This window comes from Pogona vitticeps, chromosome 2 (assembly GCF_051106095.1).
Source record: "Pogona vitticeps strain Pit_001003342236 chromosome 2, PviZW2.1, whole genome shotgun sequence".
NCBI lineage: Eukaryota > Metazoa > Chordata > Lepidosauria > Squamata > Agamidae > Pogona > Pogona vitticeps.
The window spans coordinates 31,717,008-31,739,652 of NC_135784.1; the positions used below are offsets into that span (position 1 = coordinate 31,717,008).

The following is a 22,645-nucleotide window of genomic DNA, read 5'->3' on the forward strand; positions in this document are numbered from 1 at the left end:
AAACAAAAATACTTCTCCTGTGCCCTCCCCCGGAGGCCATTCCTCCCATAGATTGGCAGGGGAAGGCAATGTTTTCAGAGTGGAAGAACTGGCTGCTTACGCAAGATCTGTTTACCTGCCGCTGGAAGGATGCTCCTCCTCGGCCCCTCCTTCTCTCCTCCTGGTCGCATCTCCAACCCCTCCTATAAAAGAGGAGAAACTTGGCTCCGTGGGCAGTCCAGCCCACAATATGCAGCACCTCGCACCCATGCCTGCCGTGGAAGGCAAAGGGCTGGTGGCAGAGCTGCAGAGAGCTGCCATCTGCCCTGCCTGCAGGGGCCACTTTAAGGACCCAGTGACCCTGGACTGCGATCACAGCTACTGCCGGGCCTGTATCACCCGCCACTGGGAAGAAGCCGCTTTAGCTGGGAAGGGCCCCCGGGTGCTGTCTTGTCCTCAGTGCAAAAAGGTTTTTGAGAGGAAGAACCTTCGGACCAACGTCAAGCTGGCCGTGGAGGTCAAGATCACCCAACATCTCAACGCAAAGACGGCAGAGGCACCCTTTGCTCCGAAGTCCAGGAGGCGCCGAGGAGGGTGGGTCGGCATCCCGAAGGAAAAGGTAATGGCATTTTGGGTGGGGGGTCAGGTTTGAAGGGAGAGCAGCGGCTTTGTGTCTTTAGGTCAGTGCCAGTCTCTTCAGTCATGGAACGTGTCAAGTATATATTTTAAAATAAAAGTATCTCTGAGCATGGGCAGACTGCCTCTCCTCGCTGTATAACCAATCACTGAACATCATTGTTTGATTATTGATGGAGGAGCTTTCAATGTAGTTCATAAGAATTATGTGCTGTCCAGTCAGTTACAATACACTTATGGCGACACTCTCCAGCCTTTTCTAGGTGGTATAAAGGACTCAGACGTGGTTTACCACCAGTTTCTTCTGAGGAGGTCACCCTGGAGTGGGACCACTTACCTGAGGGTTATACAGGCTGGCTCTGTTGGTGGGACGCATGGTGGGGAATCAAACTGCCGAAGTTTTTCTAACTCACTGAGCTATCCAACCAGCATACTTTCTATTATAGGTAGCACAATATTTGTTTACAGAGAGAGAGAGAGAGAAATTGCCAGCACTGTGTATGTGTGTCTTACTGTAGAACTCCAATGCTAAATCCTTGTGTAACCTTATTGGTTAGTGGGGGTTAACATATAAACAGCAGAAATTTGGGAGATGGAGACTGTAGTAGGAAGGTAGCTCACATTCCCATTTCCAGTGTCCTTATAGGACAGGTAGAAATACAGCAGGTAAAGCTCCAGCAAGGATTAGTAGATAGTCAAGAATATGGGCGGCAGGTTGTGTGTGTGGATTTTTAATTTCTAGGCTGTCATGCCAGCACCTCAAGGCACTTTTTCTTTCAGAAAAACAAAAGCGGCAGACCTGAGAACAGCTGCATGTTTATTTCTCACAGGATGGCTACTTCAAAACCAAGGGTGGTTTTAGAGCTAGAAAGCTTGTCTTGCTTCCTTCACCTTTTATGGGGATGTCAACGCAAAAAAACACAAAAATTGGCACTCACGGATCCAGTGAAAGAAGGAGGAACAGGGTAGTGGTGATGAGTGGGTAGAATTGAACTGAAAGATTTGTGTGAGGTCCCTTCCAAGTGTACGTAACACTGAGATGCTACGACATCAGCTAGGTATCGATTGCTTGTTTGGGGAACATATGCCCTTCTCCCAGAGTGGGAAAATGTTACCATTCTGCACTACAACTCCCAAAATCCCCAGCCAGGGGAGCTTCACTCAGGACCAGCCAGAATCACCACTGACCTAAAAATTCACTTCCAAGTTAGGCAGAGGGGAAGCAATTCAGGTTTCTCAGAGGATCCTGGGTTTTGTGGAGGGGCTCAACTCCCCACCCAATCTCTTCCCCTTACTTTTTTTACAGGTAAAAATCCATCCCAAGCTGTATCCTCAGAATTTTCCTATTAGGAAAAGTTAATCTTTTGGCCACTGGCCAAGAGATTGAATGGGGGATTATGGGAGTAAGGATCCGAAATACAGTAGTAATTTGTATAAACTCCAAAGAACTTCCTCACATCTCTCATAAGCAAATTCTGGTTGAGAGCCTGGAGGGCCACCTAGTGGCTGAGGGTGATATTGCACTATGCAAGCACAGACACATTCAAGGGAGTTAAAAATAGTTAATGCGTTTGAAAAACGATATAACCCTGAGGTGTACACCACTACTGTCCCCTTAAGATTCATGCCAAGTTTCTTATACCTAGGTTTCATGGGTCTGGACTGGAGCTATGACTTTGGCAGTCAGACATACAGATAAAGACAATCATGTCATTTTTTAAAAAAATTACTGTAGACTAGCAGAGGTATCTACCTGTGCACTGGTTGCGCCCTCAAACAGCAGGACACTTTTCTTTCTCATGTTTCCAGCCTCTCTTTCTCTCCCCTCAGTGACTGGCTGGTCCAGACAACGTTCTCTTTTCCTCTATGATTTCTCAATCCCTCAAATCTTTTTTCTTTCTCAGTGGCCTTTCTTTTCCTCTACTCAAGACCCATTTAGTCCTTCTTTCTGAACTCCCTTCCCCCAACTAACAGCTATAGTAGGCATCCTTCAGTCTTGAGAGACTATGGTAACGTGCTCTGAATAGAGGTCTTGGAACAGCGTCCATTGTGGCTGAGAAGGCCAATTCAAGAGTGTCAGTCCCTTCCACACTGAAGACAAATCCAATCTGTCCCCTGTCCAGCTCCCTGATTTGGCTGGTTTCGGGAATGCCTCTTTGCCCCGGCCTGCTGGACAAGGGTCTCTTCAAATTGGGAGAGGCCATGATGCACCACCTGCCTCCAGGCTGAACGTTCAGATGTTAAGGTTTTCCATCTGTTGAGGCCCATTCCTAAGGCCTTCAGATCCCGCTTGCAGATATCCTTGTATCGCAGTTGTGGTCTCCCTCTGAGACAATTTCCCTGCACTAATTCTCCATACAGGAGATCTTTTAGAATCTGACCATCAGCCATTCACACTACACTAACAGCTAGCAGGATCTTTTCTCTTTGTGTGTCAAATATTTCAATGGTTCATAGTGTTCTTCCTAATTGGAAAGATCTTCCACCTACTGTCTGCAGAGGGGTACAACAGATTAGCAGATCTGTTAAGCAAGGTAGTAGACAGATGTAAATTAACTACAATTAATTGCATTTGTCGAGAGGTAGCTGTATTAGTTTGTTTCAGGGGAAAAAATGAAAAGAAAAGCATGGTGCCACCTTTAAGACTCACATATTTATTTCAGTATAAGCACTAATTAATTGAAATCTATTTCTTCAGACAAAGAAACCTGATGTCGACCTCCTAAAAGTCCCCGCTAGAATGCACAATTAATTTCAGGTAATGAGATTTCATAGTTTTGGAATAGATTGATACAGAACTGGTGCCTGCACCAACTACACCTTTTAACCTTCCTCAAGTTAAGCAATGGCTATGCTGGCTGCGAATGATGAGAGTTGTAGTCCAATACACTTGGAAGCTGCCCAGGTTTTGTGCTTATGTTGTCTTAGACAGCAGGCGGCCTGAATGTCCACATCTGAAACACACAGTCAGCCCAGCCCAAACAGCAAAACACAATTATTTGTATGAGATAGCGCTGAAGCAGGTGCCGAGCGGAAGAAGAATAGAAAAACAAAACGGGTTAGTCTCAGTGGGTAGACTGACACACATAGACAAACACAAACATGAAAAACTGGCCCTGCTCCAGTGTGTCTTAACCGCAGCCTGACAGCAAACGCAGGGCTGAAAATCCAATTTTCTACATATGGAAGAGCCATCTTATACAGTCTGAGCCAACCATGCATTAAATTGCCTTATTGGCATCATTTACCTCCCTGCAAGGAAGAACCTTTTCCCTTTCTGCTGTATTAATTATGGCCAGGTTCCTGCTTTGCCATGAAGCTGAATGGATCACCTTGGTCCAGTCACTTCTCTCAGCCTGACCGACAGACACTACAGGGTTGTTGTGAAGATTAAAACAGGGACCATTGTATGGCCTACTTCGAAGTTTTTTTGGGGGGAAAGCCAGAAAAAGCAAAACAAAACACATATGCTGTTAAAAGCATGGATTTAGGGTCTATTAAGAAATAATCCTGCAATGGGCATGTGATTAGTTATTTATTAGCTGCATAGCTCATTGAGTTAGGGATTTGGCTCCAGTAGCCAAAGGTTGGCGTCCCTCACTGTGCCATCCAGGAGAACAGCCAGCCTCTACAGCCCTGGGTAAACTGCACAGTCCCAAGGATCTACAGGAAAGGAAACCTTTCCTGTAGATCCTTGAACCACTTCTACCCTTATGAACCACTTCTACCCCTGTGGGATAGGTCCAGCTGAAAGTCACTGACTATACCCAAAGTCAAACCCCATATTTTGCTGCTCATCAGGACTAAAATCTGTATCTCCCATGTCCTAGTCCAGCATCCTAACTACTACACCACTTAGCCATCTATTCCCCAGAGTGTCTTACTATGAACTTCACCTCATGCTCATTTTTGGACATGCTTTGAAGTCCAGTAGCGAGTCTGTTTCTCCATCTGCACTATGCCTGATGCACCTTTGACTTTGCCTACAGAGATTCTGATGCTCTTTTAAAGTTTTAGACTGGGCATCCTATAGTCTCGAGAGACTATGGTAACGTGCTCTGAATAGAGGTCTTGGGGCAGCATCTAGTGTGGCTGAGAAGGCCAATTCGAGAGTGCCAGTCCCTTCCACACTGAAGACAATCTGTCCCCTGTCCAGCTCCCTGATTTGGCTGGTTTCGGGACTGCCTCTTTGCCTCGGCCTGCTGAACAAGGGTCTCTTCAAATTGGCTGAACACTCAGATGTCAAGGTTTCCCATTTGTTGAGGTCCGTTCCTAAGGCCTTCAGATCCCGCTTGCAGATATCCTTGTATTGCACATATGGTCTCCCTCTGGGGCGATTTCCCTGCACTAATTCTCCATACAGGAGATCTTTTGGAATCTGACCATCAGCCATTCTCACAACATATCCAAGCCAAGGTAGATGTTGCTGTTTCAGTAATGTATAAATGCTAAAAATTCCAGCTCATTCTAGGACTACTCTGTTTGGAACTTTGTCCTGCCAGGTGATACCAAAAATGTGTTGGAGACAATGCATATGGAAGGTGTTTAGCTTCCTCTCCTGCCATGCACAAAGGGTCCAGGACTCACTGCAGTACAGGAATGTGCTCAGGACACAGGCTCTACAGACCTGCATCTTGGTATATGTCATCAGCTTCTTATTAAGTCATACTCTCTTTGTGAGTCTAGAGAACATGGTAACTGCTTTGCCAATGCGTCTATCCAGCTCGTCATCTAAAGAGAGTGTGTCAGATTGTTGAGCCAAGATACACAAACTCATGAACAACCTCCAATTTATGCGTGGAGATAGTAATAGAGGGAGGTGAGTCCACGCCCTGGCCCATGACTTGTGTTTTCTTCAGGCTGATTGTTAGTCGAAAGTCTTGGCAGGCCTTGCTAAAGTGATTCATGTGTTGTTGGAGGTCTTCAGCAGAGTGGGCAACAACGGCTGCATCATCAGCGAAGAGGAAGTCCCGCATACATTTCAGTTGGACTTTGGTCTTCGCTCTCTATCTAGAGATTAAAGAGCTTTCCATCTGATCTAGTCCGGAGATAGACACCTTCTGTTGCAGTTCCAAAGGCATGCTTCAGCATGACAGCAAAAAAGATCCCAAAAAGGGTCAGCTCAAGGACACAGCCCTGTTTCACTCCACTTCGGATGTCAAAGGGATCTGATGTTGAGCCCTCAAAAATTACAGTGCCCTTCATTCCCTCATGAAAGGACCTGATGATGTTAAGGACTCAAGGTGGACATCCAATCTTGGGAAGTATTTTAAAAAGGCCATCCCTACTAACCAAATCAAAGGCCTTTGTGAGATCTATGAAGGCACAAAGAGTGGCTGTCGTTATTCCTTACATTTATCCTGCAACTGTCTGAGGGAAAATACCATGTCAATGGTGGATCGATTAGTTCGAAATCCACACTGTGATTCTGGATAGACTCTGTCTGCAAGCACCTGGAGTCTCTTCAGCACAACACAGGCAAGCAACTTCCCGACAACACTGAGAAGAGAACAGTAGTTCACCCCTGTCCTTTGTTCTTGTACAATGTGATGATGTTTGCATCCTTCATGTCCTGTGGTACTCCACCTTCCCTCCAGCAAAGACAAAAGATTTCATTACAGCTCAGTGGTGATGGTCTCTTTATAACACTTCAGCAGGGATGTTATCCTTCCCAGGTGCCTTGCCGGAGGTGAGGGAATCCAAGGCCCCGTTTATTTATGCTAAAATTGGTTCGCTGTTCACCTCTTCCAAGACAGGCAGGGACTCAATGTCATTTAATGCCTCTTCGGTTACTACATTCTCTCTGGACTATAGCTCAGAGTAGTGCTGCACCCAGCATTCCATCTGCTGTGCTTGGTCCTGGATGTTCATCCCTGTAGCAGACTCCAAAGGAGCAGATTTCTTCTGTAGTGGACTTAAAGCTTGCTTGATACTGTCATACATTCCCTTGATGTTACCTGTGTCCACTGCTATCTGTATCTGAGAGCAGAGCTGAAACCAATAATCATTGGAATATCTCCTGGCAGCCTGTTGGACTTGGCTATGAGCAACTCGAAGAGGCTGCAAGTTGTACTCACTAGGACAGGCTTTGCATGCTGCAGAGCTTTTCTCTTATCCTCGATGGCTGGCATCAACTCCTCTGAATGGGCTTCGAACCAGTCAGCCATCTTTTTGGTCTTCTTGCCAAATGTGGACAAAGTGGTGTTATAAACAGCGTTATTGAAATGTTCCCATTGTTCAGGTGCGTTTGCGTCAGCTGGACCTGGAAGAGTTTCCTCAAGTGCTTGGGCAAATTCCTCCACTTTACTTTGATTGCGAGTCTTGCTGATGCCAATACGTGGTCTTCCTTCCTTTTTTGTGTGATACAATCTCTTTGTTCGCAGTTTTACTCTACTACACACCAGGGAGTGATCAGTATCGCAATCAGCACTCTGGTAACTGCATGTGATCATAATACTAGAAAGGCTAGAATGTCTAGTGAGGATCAAATCGAGCTGATGCCAATGCTTGGATCTTGGATGTCTCCAGGAAACTCTGTTGAATCTTCATATTAAATAATGTGTTGCTGACACAAAGACCATAGTAACAGGAAAACTCCAGCAAGTGTTGGCCATTTTCGTTTCATCTTCCCAATGCCAAAATGGCCGAGACAAGTGGGCCAAAAAAAAAAGATCAAAGAAATAAATAGGATGGGCATTTAGGGAGAGAAAATCAAATATGGACTTGAATGATCTTGGCTGCCAACTTGCTAGGAAAACAAAGAAGAAGACATGGCTTACACATATAACTGTAAGTTGAGCTGGGTAAAACTGCTGGTGAAACGTTTCAAGACATGAATGTATGGATCAGTGGTTAATGCCTGCAGATCAAACTGCTAGGTTGCCAACACATCTATCTAGGCTTACCCTGAACTAGACTCCCCATGGTAGGAGACCATCAAGGAGGAAACATGTAGCACAGAAAAACCAAGGGAAGAATGGCAAATTGTCAGAACAAAATGGGAAGAGGGATAGGAAAGCCATGCAGAATGGATATTTGTAATTAGCTGTTGATTGCTGTGGCGACACCCTATTTAGGCCAGCTAGAAAGGCATACGTACATGGTTCTGCGTTTTTGAGATAAAATAGCTGTTCTCCCTGCACAGAGTTACAAAACAGAGAAAGGCAGGCTTGATGTTAATGCAAAATACTGTAGCTTACATGTTGTATTTGGAGGTTTTGGACCACAAATTTCAAATTGCTAAAATTGGGTTCATAGGATGTTGGATTTCATCCTGAAGAAGGGCCAAGGAAAAGGAAAGCAATAAATGTGGAAATCGAACTGTATCCATCCAGTTGCAGTCCCTTTTGTAAGAAGAAAGCAAAGTGTCCTAGTCAAGGCTGGAAATGATTTTAGACGCTCCATCAGGAAAAGCAGGTGAACGGAAGCCCATCTGAATGGCTTCGTCTTGTGGTGGAAGAATGATTAAGATCTCAGTCTTAGATAGCACAAAATCTTATTCTTCCAGAGCCCAGTTCTCCTGCCGAAATGGCTACATTTGTTATTCAGGTCCTACAAAATTCAAGGAAAGATGTGTTGGCCAGAAGACTAATTCCAAAATCCACTTTGTGGTGGTGTCTCTTCAACAACTAAAAAGGAGACAAAGGATACCCGGGGTGATTTAGTGGATAAAGTGATTGAGTAGAACTCAGCTAACCTGGGTTCAAATCCTTGCTTGGCCATGGAAATTCGCTGGCTGTGGGAGTGAAATTGGTAAAACTTTAACTATCTCTCTTACTTACTAAAAGGTAAAGGTAAAGGTTCCCCTTGACATTGAGTCCAGTCGTGTTTGACTCTAGGGGGCGGTGCTCATCCCCGTTTCCAAGCCATAGAGCCAGCGTTTGTCCGAAGACAATCTTTCCGTGGTCACATGGCCAGTGTGATTTAGACACGGAACGCTGTTTACCTTCCCACCGAGGTAGTCCCTATTTATCTACTTGCATTTGCATGCTTTCGAACCGCTACGTTGGTGGGAGCTGGGACAAGCGACAGCTGCTCACTCCGTAGCGTGGATTCGATCTTACGACTGCTTGGTCTTCTGACCCTGCAAGCACAGGCTTCTGCAGTTTAGCCCGCAGCGCCACCACGTCCCTCTTACTTACTGTCAAGTAGGAAATTGCCAGGGTAGTGGTAGGGATGGAATCTGACACTTAGGAATAGTGCTAGATAGCTCGGTGGTTTAGGAGAGGTTGGGAATTCGATGCCCCACTGTGCCTCCAGCTGGTGTGGCCTTGGGCAAGCTACACAATCCCAAGGCATGCCTAGAAGAAGGGAATGGTCAACTACTTCTGAGTATATTCTATCTATAAACCTTGGGTCTAGATGGGCGTGATAGAAATCTAATAAACAAACAAACAAACAAACAGCGCTTTGCCTTCTTGCACATATTCACATATGTATCTTGAGCAAAACTGTGTGTTTGTGACAAAGCTGACTTTTATTATCATATAGTAATCGGGAGCAACTGATTTATTTGCATTGGTAATGCATCTGATTCAACTGGAAATTCACATTTGAGTTTCAACACCTTCTTTTCTTGTTTTCTACCCTGAATTTTTGTTTTCGCTGAACATAAGCCCTGCCCATCTTAAAATGGGGACATTCTTGCCAACTTGAAGATGATCTAATAAGATAGGCAGCCTTCCTTATCTTGTGCTTACTAATAACAGAATACGGTCAAAAAGCATGTAAGGTTCAGAATGCATATAATAACAATCCTGTTGAAATTTGAAAAGAAGAATCCTGTGCTGTGGGAATTTAATTAATCTAATCCACCTTCGTGTATAACTTATCTGTTGCATCTGTGGATACTTCGCCTTCTGTTGTCTCACGTTCTACATAGTGAAGGCGGAAACCAGAAAATAAAAAAAAGTTGTCTTACAGTTCTAGACAGACAAGACAGAAAATGATACAGGTGGATTAAGAAGGTGGGAGCAGATCAGAGCTGATGAGTGATGATGACACTGACACTAGACTCCCTTCAAGCCTTTCAGGTATTGAAACCAGAAAGATCTCACTCATGACCATCTTGTTCCTTAAGCTGCATTCTGACATATGCTCAAGAAAGGCTGGCTCCAGTTACAGAAGCTTCTGATAACTAGCTGGTCTAGTAGAAGCAGAGACAAGAGGCATGCATCTGATCTACGAGTATCTGATCTGGGGATGTTTCCTGTTTGGAGCACCAATTGCAGAATACCCCAGCTGGCATGGACACTTACTATCTCCCATACTGGCTGGGGAAGGGTGCTAGCCCAGCAAGTGATTTTTTTCAAAGCGGTGGGCAAAATCAGTGGCTAGTAGGGTGGCTAGAGGAAATGACTCCCTTGTCTCAGCTTCTCCTGGTCCAGGAAATGTTCTGAAAGACCTACCTGGTGCCTGCTGTTCTCACACAGGGATCTACATGCAGCCCTGAGAACACCAAAATGACTGTGAGTGAGAACTTTCTAGCTTTAATACTTATGCAGATTTGAGGTTTCTATTCAACTGGGCTAGTCAAAGAGCCCAGCCAAGCCCAACCTCCTTGGTTACTGGCCGTGGTCCTAAGACCACAGAAAAGAATAGGAACAGGTGCCCATTTTGTTGGTGTTCCCAAACTCTCAAGTTCCGGAAGACTTAAACTCTTCAACCAATTTGTTGGGGGCAGGGAAGTTGAAAGGTTTCTCAAGATTGTAGTTTAACAAAGTAACTTTTCTTAGGTCTGCTCTATAGGATATTAAATATATTATAATTAAATATACTGAAGATATTATGGATATTAAAATTTTATCCAGTCTACACTTGGCTATTTACAATATACACTTAACTGAGCATTTAATTTAATGTACTTTTAGTTTAGATTTTATGTGATGCTGGTTCATTTAGATGAGTGATATTGTTATTGTCATAATTTATTCCTTGTGGGTTATTTTTGAGGATTTGCTTATTTTCTTTCCCTTTTTTTCCAAAGAATGCTGCAATCCCCTTAGTGTGTGGGGGCGGGTGTCTCCTGATATATATATATATATATATATATATATATATATATATATATATATATATATATATATGAGAGATTTATAAGACATATATATAAGATATATATATATGAGAGATTTATGAGATTTATTTATATATATAAAGGGCCACTGCTAGCCAATATAGTATCACTGATCCACTTAAGCCTGCTTTTCCGACCATTATAGAAAGATGCCTTCAATAGCGAGCAGCCTTCAGAACAGTTGAATTACATGTGCATCAAGCTCAGACAGCAGCACCATTGATGGGCATTGTAGTCCAACACAGCTGGAGGCTACCAGGTTGAGGAACACAGGTACAAAGGAATAGCGAAAAAGAATGAAAAGATGGTAAGATCTCAAATTTTTAAAGGAGGAAATCTTTAAAGCAACCTTAGCTATTTTTAATACCTTCTAACAACCGTAGCAATATTATTAACTTCACTCTTTCAAAGCAAAGTGGTTTATGGGGTATATGCTTGGTACAAAAGCCCACTTTAATTGTCTACATTGAGAGTCTCTCCTGTGCAGAGAACTAATAAGGTGGCCAAAGAGTTAGGTGTTCCTGAGACATATAATCAAACCTGGTCTGAAATATAGGATTTTCATGCGACTCCTTACCACTCTCCACTCTGCTAGCTAATTGTTAGTCCAGCAACCTACATATGATTATGCTTTAAAAGTTTGTGTTAATTGGCTATAGGGCTGTGAGGCATTATAAACCAGCACTTGGGACAACAGCTCCAGGGCCAACCTGCCTGTTTATATTTCTTCTTGTAATTACAGTATTCACATTTCAAAAATCAAGATGCAAAATCAAACGATTTCAGAACTGCCAGATAGCTCAGTGGTTTAGGCATCTGGCTGCAGAGCTAGAGGTTGGGAGTTTGATTCCCTGCTCTGCCTCCTCGATGGGTGATGGGTTCAATAATCCGTAGGGTCCCTTCCAGCCCTGTAGTTCTAAGATGATGGTGATGAGGAGGATAAAAGTAATACAAACATCCATGCAGGCACAGCACATATCTGGAGTAAAACTTTCAAAATGCAAAACAAATGATTCAGGCTCCTCGAAAAACTACCACTTCTGTTAGCTGTAAAATATTCCCTAGTGCTTCTCCGTGGAGTTTAAATACTACATTGTTTACATGCACACATTTGTGTTTCTCTGTTTTAACTGCTGTCCTGTTCGTTACTGACACTCAGAATTTGGAAAATTTACCTTTTAGCACTACAGTTATGTTCCAAGCTCTATACATATTCCATACATACTTACATACAGCCCTATGTACATACAAACACGGAGCTTGTCTACATGAGTCCTTTAGGATCTGGCTGGTGCAGGCTAAATAAGGTTGGCTAGGGTTGTGATATGCTGTTTGATGAAAACCTCACATCCAAATGGCATAGAGCTCAAACAACCCTATTTTGTCCAGGACTTTCCAGTTGTAATTTATTTATTTTATTTATTTATTCGATTTCTGCCCTGCCCCTCTAGACCAGTGGTTCTTAACCTTGGGTTACTCAGGTGTTTTTGGACTGCAACTCCCAGAAACCCCAGCCAGCACAGCTAGTGGTGAAGGCTTCTGGGAGTTGCAGTCCAAAAACACCTGAGTAACCCAAGGTTAAGAACCTCTGCTCCTTGAAAGATTTGGATTCAGTGGCAGGCAGTTTCTCGACCAGTCCTTCAGATGCAGCAGTGTATATAGATATTGGGGATGAAGCGCATCAATGTTGGTCTACTAGCTGTTTTGTTTTTTTAATTCACTTCCCCTGCACCTCCATTGTTGTCTGTCTCTTGAGGTGCAAAATATATTGGGAAGTGCAAGCACAATTTATTTTTATTCTGTCCCCATCTTTTATATGACTAAGATTATTATTATTATTATTATTATTATTATTATTATTATTATTATTATTATTATTATTATTATTATTATTATTATTATTTATTTATTTATTTATTTATTTATTTATTTATTTATTTATTTATTTATTTATTTATTTATTTAATATCCCGCCTATCTAGTCAATTAAAACCACTCTAGGCGGCTTACAACAGAATATAACAATATAGTTAAAAGCAATTCTACGTAAAAAAGGGAAATTTTTAGACAAGGCGGAAGAAACACTAGGAAGAGGGAAGAGAGGGGAGATCGGAAGTTAGTGATTGGCTGAGGGGAAGGCCTGCCAAAACATCAATGTCTTTAGTTGGTTTTTAAAAATACCCAGCGAGGGAGCCGCACGAATATCAGGGGGTAAATTATTCCAGAGGCGAGGAGCCACCGCCGAGAAGGCCCGATTTCTTGTCTTTTCTTTCCGGGCCTCCCTCGGCGTTAGGCTCCTCAGCCTCACCCCCTGGCTAGCGCGAGTGACACGGGTAGATCATGGTGGAAGTAGGCGTTCCAGAGGAAGAGCTTTTTTTACAGTAACTACCATGGCTCCATCCATGGACCTTTAACTGAGAGAACTCTAGCACATTCTCTTGAACTAGAGTAGTGAATTCCAAGTACTCCACACCAAACTACCAATCCGAGAATCCCGTAAAATGGAACCATGGTTGATAAAACTCTTATCCCATTCTGGGAGTTCTACCTGACTTAACACCTTACAGACTCCTAAATGTGGTTTTCCCAGGAGAAGAGGTGCAAAATTGCAAGGTCCTAAGGCTCAGCTAGGCCTTGCTCCTCCTAGCTTCATGTTTGGAAAGAAAACTCGAAACCACCACTGGGGTAGGATCAAGAAGTTTGGGTGGAGCGAGGCCTTGCTAAGCTTCAAAGTCTTCCAGGTCAACTCTTTTCTCCTATGTGAACCACCAGTTTAGGTGTTTGTAAAGTGTGTGTAAATCAGGCAGAACTCCAAAATGGGGAATTAGGAGATTTGTAGTCCAAGAAGTCCGAAAACCTTGCCTCTATATGAATATGTTTGGACTCTCATAGGGCAGGTGCTCAAAGGTCACCCAAACTATCCAGGGCTCTGTGAGAGGGAGCCATGTCCTTAAAGGGGTATCAAACTGGTTTAACAGTGTAGTGTAGATACTGTTCAAGAGATCGGACGCTGTGCCATTTAGCTCTCTCATCCTTAAAAAGAGGAAGGAGAGAAGAACACAACCAGAACAGAAGATGCACCTAACAGAGTACTGTATGGAGAAAGTGAAGAGGAGGGAGATGGGAGAAAACACATCTGGCAAAGTGACAGCTCTGTAGGAGGACAAGGTTTGGGCAGAGGTTAGGATCCTTTTGATTAAGGCTAATTTCCGGAGCTAGTTGAGCCTGTCCAGGGTGGTTTTGCAGATCTAAACGATCACCAGTCTGATGGCAGTGGGAGCATTTTGCAAGAGAAGTCATTTTATAAAGATAGGCTGAATGACCTTGGGTTATTTCTTGACTAAAGAGACAGAATGTCTGATCACTGACTCAATGCAAGCGAAGTGGTAGCAGATGGACCCTCGTTGCATCTAAACAGGAAATGGGGACCTTCAATAATGAATGAGAGCAGATGGCACACCCACTCTCTGGTGGAGTCACAGGACACTGACAAAATGGAAGAGGCTTGAAATTGCACATAGAGAAAAAGTGTGAAATGCCCACAGAATCTCCCAAATGATATATAAATCATGAAGTTCCACTAATGCTTCAGATTTCAACCATGGCCATCTGTTAGGCGGACAGAGCCCACATACTGAGGGAGAAAATAAACAGCAGCTTCATTTTTTTGTGGCGGTACTGGTGTGTCTATTCAGGAACATGTCAATGCAGAAAGACTTTCTAGCTCTTAGATAATTATGAAATGGTTCTCCACCAAAATAATATTTCTGTCATTCCCAGGAGCCCTGTGATAGGCTAAAATATGGTTTTATTTTTGTCTACACAAACTGCTGCTGGCCAGGATTCAGAATTGCATTGGGGAGAGGCCTATGTACCCAGTAAGGCCACTATTTTATGTTTAACTGAAGAAATCCCTACTGCTGAAGAAACAAGCAGGGTACCCAGTGTGATGCAGCAGATATAGCAGTGGTTCCCAACCCTGGATCCCCAAATGTTCTTGAACTACAATTCCCAGAAATCCTGGCCAGCATGGTTAGTAGTGAAGGCTTCTTAGAGTTTTAGTCCAAGAGCATCTGGGGACCCAAGGTTGGGAACTATTGGGATAAAATGATGGACTAGGTCTTGGCAGGCCTGAGTTTGAATCCCCACTCAGCCATGGAAATGCACTGGGGGAGTGGAACTGATAAAACCGCTCCTTAAATATCTCACTGGCCTTGAAAGCCCTATTAAGGCTGTTGTATGTTGGTTCTGACTTGATGGCATGTAACATAACATAACATCCCTGGAAAAGATCCTAATATTGGGAAAGTGCGAGGGCAAGAGGAGAAGGGGACGACAGAGGATGAGATGGTTGGACAGTATCTGTGAAGCAACAACATGAATTTGACCCAACTCCGGGAGGCAGTGGAAGACAGGAGGGCCTGGCGTGCTCTGGTCCATGGAGTCACAAAGAGCCGGACACGACTTAATGACTAAACAACAACAACAACATAACACAGAGACAAGGCACTGCTAAAACGAAATGTTAGCTGCTCTCTGGTGGTAGAAAAAGTCAATCAGCTTTCCAGATATGGAGAACTTGGAGAACTTTTGTCTTCTTCAGATCACCACTGTCTGGATCAGATTCACATCTTTTGGCTATTTCCTCCATTTCAGATAGCTCTCTTCAGCTCTGAGCAGATTCAATGAGATTGCCTCATGCACATTATACCAATACAATGGGACTGGCAACGACCAGGATAAACAAAGTAATTTGTGCAAAAGCTGGGTTACAAGAGCTTGATATAATTCATACATGCTAATTAAGCACAGATGAAATGAGAAGTATTACTTCCAACAGGAACAACAACCGTGTGACTTTTAAAACAACTGCCAGTTGCACTAAAACAGAGAGGGTACAATAACACTCCCCTCCTTTGCCCAACAATCAGTGGACGTTTACTTGGTAGTAATTTCCACTATCGGGGGGGGAGCTTCGCCGGGGGGCACCAGTGTGTAAAAGATCTGCTCTCTTGCTGAGGTACGTATGTGGTCTCACTCAAAGTGTAAGCAGGCTTCCCACGTCAGCCGTGCTGGACTACAAGTAAGGGAGGAAGGACTAAGGAAGCCATTTTGTAACCTAGGCAGACCTGAGGTGCCTTTAAAATCTCCTAGATGGAGTGGAAGGCAGCAGCCACCGCTCCTCTATGTGTTTTCTGTTTCAGTTCTCGGCCCTCTCACAGCACTGGTGGAACAGGTCTATTGCACCGAAGGTGGTTGGGTGGGACAACTTCAGGAAGCTGAACTTTTTGAACTAGGAGCGTTTCTTTGGCACACCACAGCTCCCAGAATCTAGAGACATAAAGAACGGGGATGAAAATTGGGAAAATTCAGGAAAAAAAAGTTTTCCTAGTTGTTGTTATTGTTTGCCCAAGAAGCTTTATTTGTTTGTTTGGTTTTTTTAATGGAAAATTGATGGGGAAAAGGTATTCTGGAATATTTGTTTTCAGAAAGAGATATAAAATAGTTTATGTAAGCCTATATACCATGCTGGATAGCTCAGTGTTTTAGGTATCTGACTGTAGAGCCAGAGGTTGGGGGTTCAATTCCCCACTGGGCCTCCCTGAAACAGACTAGATTTGATAATCCAGAGGGTCCCTTCCAGCTCTGCCGTTCTAATAGTATTAAAATAAATTCTACATTTCTTGTGTCCCGAGGACAAAAAAGTCCTAGGTTATAGATTGAAAGACTTTAGCTCTCACATGAAAGAGCAAAATGCATTTCTGCCTTTAGGGGGTCACAGACAGGCAATTGGCCTTGTTGCTTTGGGGGATTCTGGGAGTTGTAGTCCAAGAAAGATCTTTTACAAACTCTGCTGCTGAAGGGGAAGGAAGGAACCTCAGATCCTGCTTCTTCCACTGCCTATAGACAATTAAAACCTTATCTAGGTTATAAGGTACAAGTCTTATCAGGGCTCAGAATGTGCCAGATCCTGAACCCGTATCTTCTAACAGTGATCCATGCAGCCATCTTTCCTTAGCAATGATGTAATCCACTTGGCAGGAGAGAGATGTCCCAAACCTGGACGTCAGCTGGCAGTGGTGGAGGCGTCCAATGTATCAAGAGAAGAGATTTCAAGCATGAACCCATCTTAGACTCCTTCTCATTAGCTACATAACCGGTCTGGGAAGTTGGGAAGAAAAGCTGGTGCCAGCTCAGCTGTGATGTTATGCTAGCTCATAGGGCAAACAAACCCCAAGGTTTAGTTGCAGGAAAAGTGTTGCTTGTATATTTTATACATTACCATGAGGGCACAGATGATGCTAATCTACAGTTTTGGCACAATGTGGTGTAGCGGATATAATGACGGACTAGGATTCAGGAAACACACACAAACAGTTTCCACAAATCGTAGCCAATTAAAATAGTACCTTTGGTAAGGAATTAGCATCTCATCTAGTTCCTGGTGTTTCCAGACCCAGAAATCTGCGGCTTTCAAACATTTAAAAGTGGCAAGCAAAAGTAAGGTGGCTTTGTTTCCCATTTCATCGCTAAACGGAAAGGTATGCATCTCTGGGTCACAGTCTGCCAACACTGGGCAGACATCTAATGCTTAAACTCTTCCCCCTTCTGCTGTGCATTACAGGGTAGTGTTGTGGCTGCTGGTTTTGCTTTAATGCCCAAGAAGTAAGGGAATGCCATGTTCCTCTCTTGTCACCTCCATGACACTGAGAATCCATAAAGTCATGAAATGCTGGCAAAGCCTGGACAATTTTCTGAAACAAGGAAGAATGTACAGTGGGGTCTTGACTTGAGAACTTAATCCGTATTGGAAGGCGGTTCTCAAGTCAAAAAGTCTGTAAGTCAAGTCTCCATTGACTTACAGTGCATTGAAAACCGATTAATCCCGTAACAGGCCGTTTTTGTTCCATTTTGGTTTTTTTCTGGTCTGTAAGTCAAATCTCAGTCTGCAAGTGAAACCTAAATTTTGCGGCCAGAGAAGTCTGTAACTCAAAAAGTCTGTAAGTCAAGCCGTCTGTAAGTCAAGGGTCCACTGTACTTAGTCAGGTACATTTGGAGAAGACATTCTGTTACAACAAAGCAACCCATCATGTCTACAACTGGTACATGCTGTGAAAAAATAGTTATAATTCTCCTCAATTTATGAAATCTATTGGGGGCTGGGTGGAGCATGTAAATCAATCATATTATGGAAATATACACCCTGCCGCTCAAGATTAACTCGTTTTGAGAGCATGTTCTGTACTCCGTGAGATATCGTCACTTCTTCCCAGATTTCTACATAAAATTATTTTGTTGTTCTTGTAAGGGTCAAACATAACTGCTGGGCATATAGTCCTACAGCAGAGGAATCTTTAGCTGTAGTTTAAGAACTAACAGGAGCCCTGAAAGACTACTTTAAATGCATATCTCAGACAGGGAGAATATTTGGCCCTTCTGATGTTTCCAACCTCAATCCCCAGATGCCCTTGCCAGCAAAGCCAATGGTAAAGTGGTTATGGGAATTGTTGTCCAAACCTCTGGAGGGCCAGAGGCTGTGCAGTGCTGGCATGCTGGGTCCACTATCCTCTTCCTCACAGTGACCAACCAGATGATCATTTTGGAGGACCTTTGTTCTTTGAATGTGGCTAGAGGAAGGGCTAAGATTTGCCATTAGATGTTTTTCTTATTGACTAGATGGCTCAGTGGTTTAGGTATCTGACTGCGGAGCCAGACGTTGGGAGTTCAATTCCCCACTGTGCTTCTTGCATGTAGAGCCAGCCTGGGTAACCTTGGGTGAGCTGCACAGCCCCAGTTGCCTCCAGAAGAAGGGAATGCGAAGCCACTTCTGAGTACTCTCTACCTGGAGAATCCTGAAAAGGGTTGCCATAAGTCAGAATTGACTTGACGGCACATGATGATGATGATTATGATGATGAGGAGGAGGAGGAGGAGGAGAATGATTGGAGGAAAGGCAATATACATGTAGGAAAAGTGAGATACAAATGTTAAACTTGGCGGGGGGAGTTTAGCATAATTTCTACCAGATATTGCTGGCTGGCTAATTCAGTGAGTTGAAACAGCTGGCTGGGGAGCTAGTGGTCAAGTCTGATTTCCTCACTGTGCCTCCTGGGAGAAACACCAACCTGTGTAGCTTTGGGCAAGTTGTACAATCCAAGAGCATCCTCAGAAGAAGGGGAGAGCAAACCACTTCTGAATACTTTATACCTTAAAAAAAAACCTTGGGAAAGTGTTGCCATAAGTTGGAGATGACTTGACAGCACAGGACAACCATTATAATTTGTGTCAGGGACCCTCCAAGGAAAAAAGAAGCCACCAGCCCACTACAGTGGTGCTTCGCTTAACAAGCTCACCGTTTAACGACGAATCCGCATAGCGATGATTTATCCAGAATGGATTATCGTCACTATGTGGGGCACCACTGTATTTGATTCTTTTCATCTATAAACAAAATAATCTGAAATAAAAGAAAATATTTAAAGTACCACATGATCCCTGCAAATTATAACACGTGCACTGTTCCCCCTCCCCCTGTGAGTCTGGTGGCCACATTTTGGGCCCCACAAAGAATCACACTCTCCTCTAATTTGCTAATTTGATGACACGACAGCATCCCCGAAGCAGCATTCCTTTTTATGGTCAAAGTGTTTGAAGCATGACGGTGTTGCTGCGAGGCTTCTATGACTGTGACTAGACTCGAAACAAGGGCTATACTTCCTGCATGCCTGATTTTGGAAGAGAAATGTGGCCTTTTGCAAGCAGACGCTGAATTCCAGAGATCTCAGTCATGAGGGAACCTTGGGGGGGGGGAAGTCTTGCCAAGAAACACGGGAGCTGTATGAAGCTCATGGACCCCTCGTTTCCCATCCCGGGAGCAGATGCCTCCGATAACGTGGGCAGTCTAGGCCAAGAACCCCTCTGCTAGGATAAATTTGCCACATGACCCTCTTCTTCTTTTTTTTTTGCTGCAACTACAAAACAAAGGCTTCCTTCTTGGAAAAGTATTTGGTTTAAGAAGCCTCATGGGTCAGCCTAAAGTGTTGGAAGGAAACTCATGACAGCTCTGCCACCAGCAGCATTACTCATGTCAGCAGGTAGTACATTCTTAGAGGGCTGAGTTGCCTGTCTAGGGTGAAGACATGGGCATGGAATGGGATGGCTGGAGCATGACGAGGAGCAGCAGAGTGGTGACTGTCCATTTTAATGGGGATGGCATTACGCGTTCATGCAGCACATGAACGTACATTCACTGGAAGGCTGGGGGGGGGGGGGTGCCGCCTTGACAGTGAATGACAACTCACAGGGCCAGCGATTAGGTAAGGTCGCCCAGGGCCATGGGATGTTTGCATTACACGTGTCTCAGCCTGGACTGTCGCCAGCCACTCCCAATTCAGAGGGATAAACAGCACATGGGCTCCTGGGCAAGCAAGTGGCACATGGCGTCACCCCGTGCTGCGTGGGAGTGTGTGTATGGAATGGGCCCCACCTGCCATTCCGCCAGCCAACTCTGTGGTTTCACCTTTCAGATAACCATATACAGACTACATGAGAACATGTTTTGTACACTGAACCTACTGTCCTTCTCTAGGAGTCCAAGCTCTCAACAGGTTTTCCATAATGACAGGTGGTCTGAGAGGGTTTTTAAAATGGATTGTGGTGCTCTGTTGTTTTAAATGCGCTTTAGTATTGATTTTTAATATCATAATTATTTCATTCTTTTTAAAGATGTGTATGCTGACTGTTTTAGTTTTAAAATATTGCCTTTTCAATGATGTGAGCTGCTTTGGGTCCTTTTTAAGGAGAAAGGCGGGATTAAAATGTTTTAAATAAATAAATAAATGTGGACAAGTAGCGACTTCTCCATCTAACACCATCTTTTTCTTTTTCTCTCTTGCTTTCTTTCCCCCCCTCTCTCTCCTCTCTTTTCCTCCAGGAAGGCATCACAGAAGTCTGCAGATGGTAAGTCTACTGATGTTCTCCCTCTGAGGTGTTTTATGTATAATGGAAGCTGACACTAACAATGAAGGGGAAAGGGTTCACACAAGCAAAGTGCGTGTTGTGCCAGGGATAGAAGGGCCAAGAGGTGTCAGCCAGGAAGAGTCGGGAACCTTTGGCCCTAAAGGAGTCACTGGAAGGCAACTTGTAGAAAAGAATCATCGCACTGAAGAACTGGGTCCCAAAGGGTCATCCAGTCCAACCCCTGCTGAAGCAGGAAATTCACAGTGAAAGCATATCTGACAGATGCCTATCCAACTTCTGTTTGGAAACTTGTCATGAAGGGAAAGCTGCCATCTTCTGCTCCAGTGTCAAACAGCACTCATCACCAGAAACCTTCCTCTTAATAGTTATTTGAATCTACCTTCTTGCTGTTTGAATCCATTGATTTTGAGTCTTGCCTTTTGGGACAGGAGGGATATTTTATGATGACTATCATGTCCTATCCCACACCCATCATCCTTCCCCATTGTTCTGGTCAGGGCTCATGAGAACGACAGGCCAGCAATGTGTGGAAGGCTGCAGATTCTCCACCCTCGTACCCTGGCATAGGAAATAGCACATATTTGCTTAGGTATCATCAAATAACAGCAGGCCAGAGAAAGATTAGGATTTCCATTCTTGGAAGAGTATGGCTGTCATCTTCTATCTGCTTACCTGGGAAATGCAGTTTCTGGAACATCCAGTTACTTCTGATGTAATGGTAGCCATCCTTCTCCTCCAAGAGCTGCAGAGAAAAAGCAGGATCACTGAATACAACAACAAAAGTACTGTACAGATAATAATAACTAACAAAGTACAGAGACCTGGCAATCAAAAAATCTTTCTTCTGGATGAAACATACTTCAGTGGTCCCTGTAGTCATCGGGGCTTTGGGAACAATATCAAGAAACACAGTATTATAAGCAGTTGCAGATCTCAGAAATAACACCATCAGAGGTACAAAACCTGACAGTATTAGGAACAGCATACATACTGCACCAATATTTAACAGATACTTAGGTTTTTGGTTAAAATTTGTACAGTGGTGTCTCGCTTAATGACGATAATCTGTTCCAGGAAAATCGCCGTTAAGCGAAAACATCGTAAAGCGAAAATAAAAACCCCATTGAAACGCATTGAAACCCATTCAATGCATTCCAATGGGGTAAAATCTCACCGTCCAGCGAAGATCCTCCATACGGTGGCCATTTTTGCTGCCTGTATAGCGAGGAATCCATCCCTAAACACAGCGGGGAGCCGTTTTAATCACCCGGTGGCCATTTTGAAACCGCCAATCAGCTGTTCAAAAAGCATCATTTTGCGAAGAATTGGTTCCCAAAGCAGGGAACCAATCATCGCAAAGCAAAATTCCCCCATTCAGACCATTGTTTTGCAATCACAATTGCGATCGCAAAAAGATAGTCGTTAAGCGGTTTCGTCGTAATGTGGGGCAATCGTAAAGCAAGGCACCACTGTATCTGTTATATCAGGAGTCCCCAACCTTTTTAACCCCATGGACTGGCTGGGGAAGGCAGGGCACCCCCTCGTGCTTGCGCGCATGCACAAAGGAACGGGAGGGTGCTCATGTGGGTGCACGGGCACTCGCATGCATGCGCAAAAGGGTGGGGGAGTGGTTCTGTCTTTCTAATTGAAAACTTGAGGAATAGGGCCTGGGGTGCCCCCCCCCCATGCAAAGTACACGTTCTACCCCGGAGATATGGATCAAACTGACTAGGAATTAGAACTAGAAAGGATGAAAGACCATGGAGGAACCTCTCATGTGAAAAGGCAGAAGAGAACCAAAGCTTATATACCACCACATAACACTTAAAGCTCTCTCTGGGGCAGCTTACATTTTAATTATGCAGGTTGCAAACTGCCCTTTCCCCACAGGCTGGGTACTCAATTTACTGAACTTGGAAGGATGGAAGCCTGAGTGAACCTCGAGCTGGCTACCTGGGATTGAATCCAGGCCAT

At 44.0% G+C, this 22,645-nt stretch overlaps 1 protein-coding gene across 2 annotated transcripts in view; it reads left to right on the forward strand.

Annotated features, from left to right (window-relative positions):
• LOC110091190 (RING finger protein 39) overlaps positions 1-22,645 on the forward strand; it is a 25,166-nt gene continuing 2,521 nt past the window's right edge. The window contains exons 1-2 of one of the 2 annotated variants that reach the window (XM_020815213.3): positions 1-598; positions 20,625-20,650. In XM_020815213.3, the coding sequence (XP_020670872.3) occupies positions 230-598; positions 20,625-20,650 (395 nt within the window). In that variant the 5' untranslated portion in view covers positions 1-229. The remainder of the gene's footprint in view (positions 599-20,624; positions 20,651-22,645) is intronic. The other variant, XM_072989205.2, reaches the window with a different exon arrangement.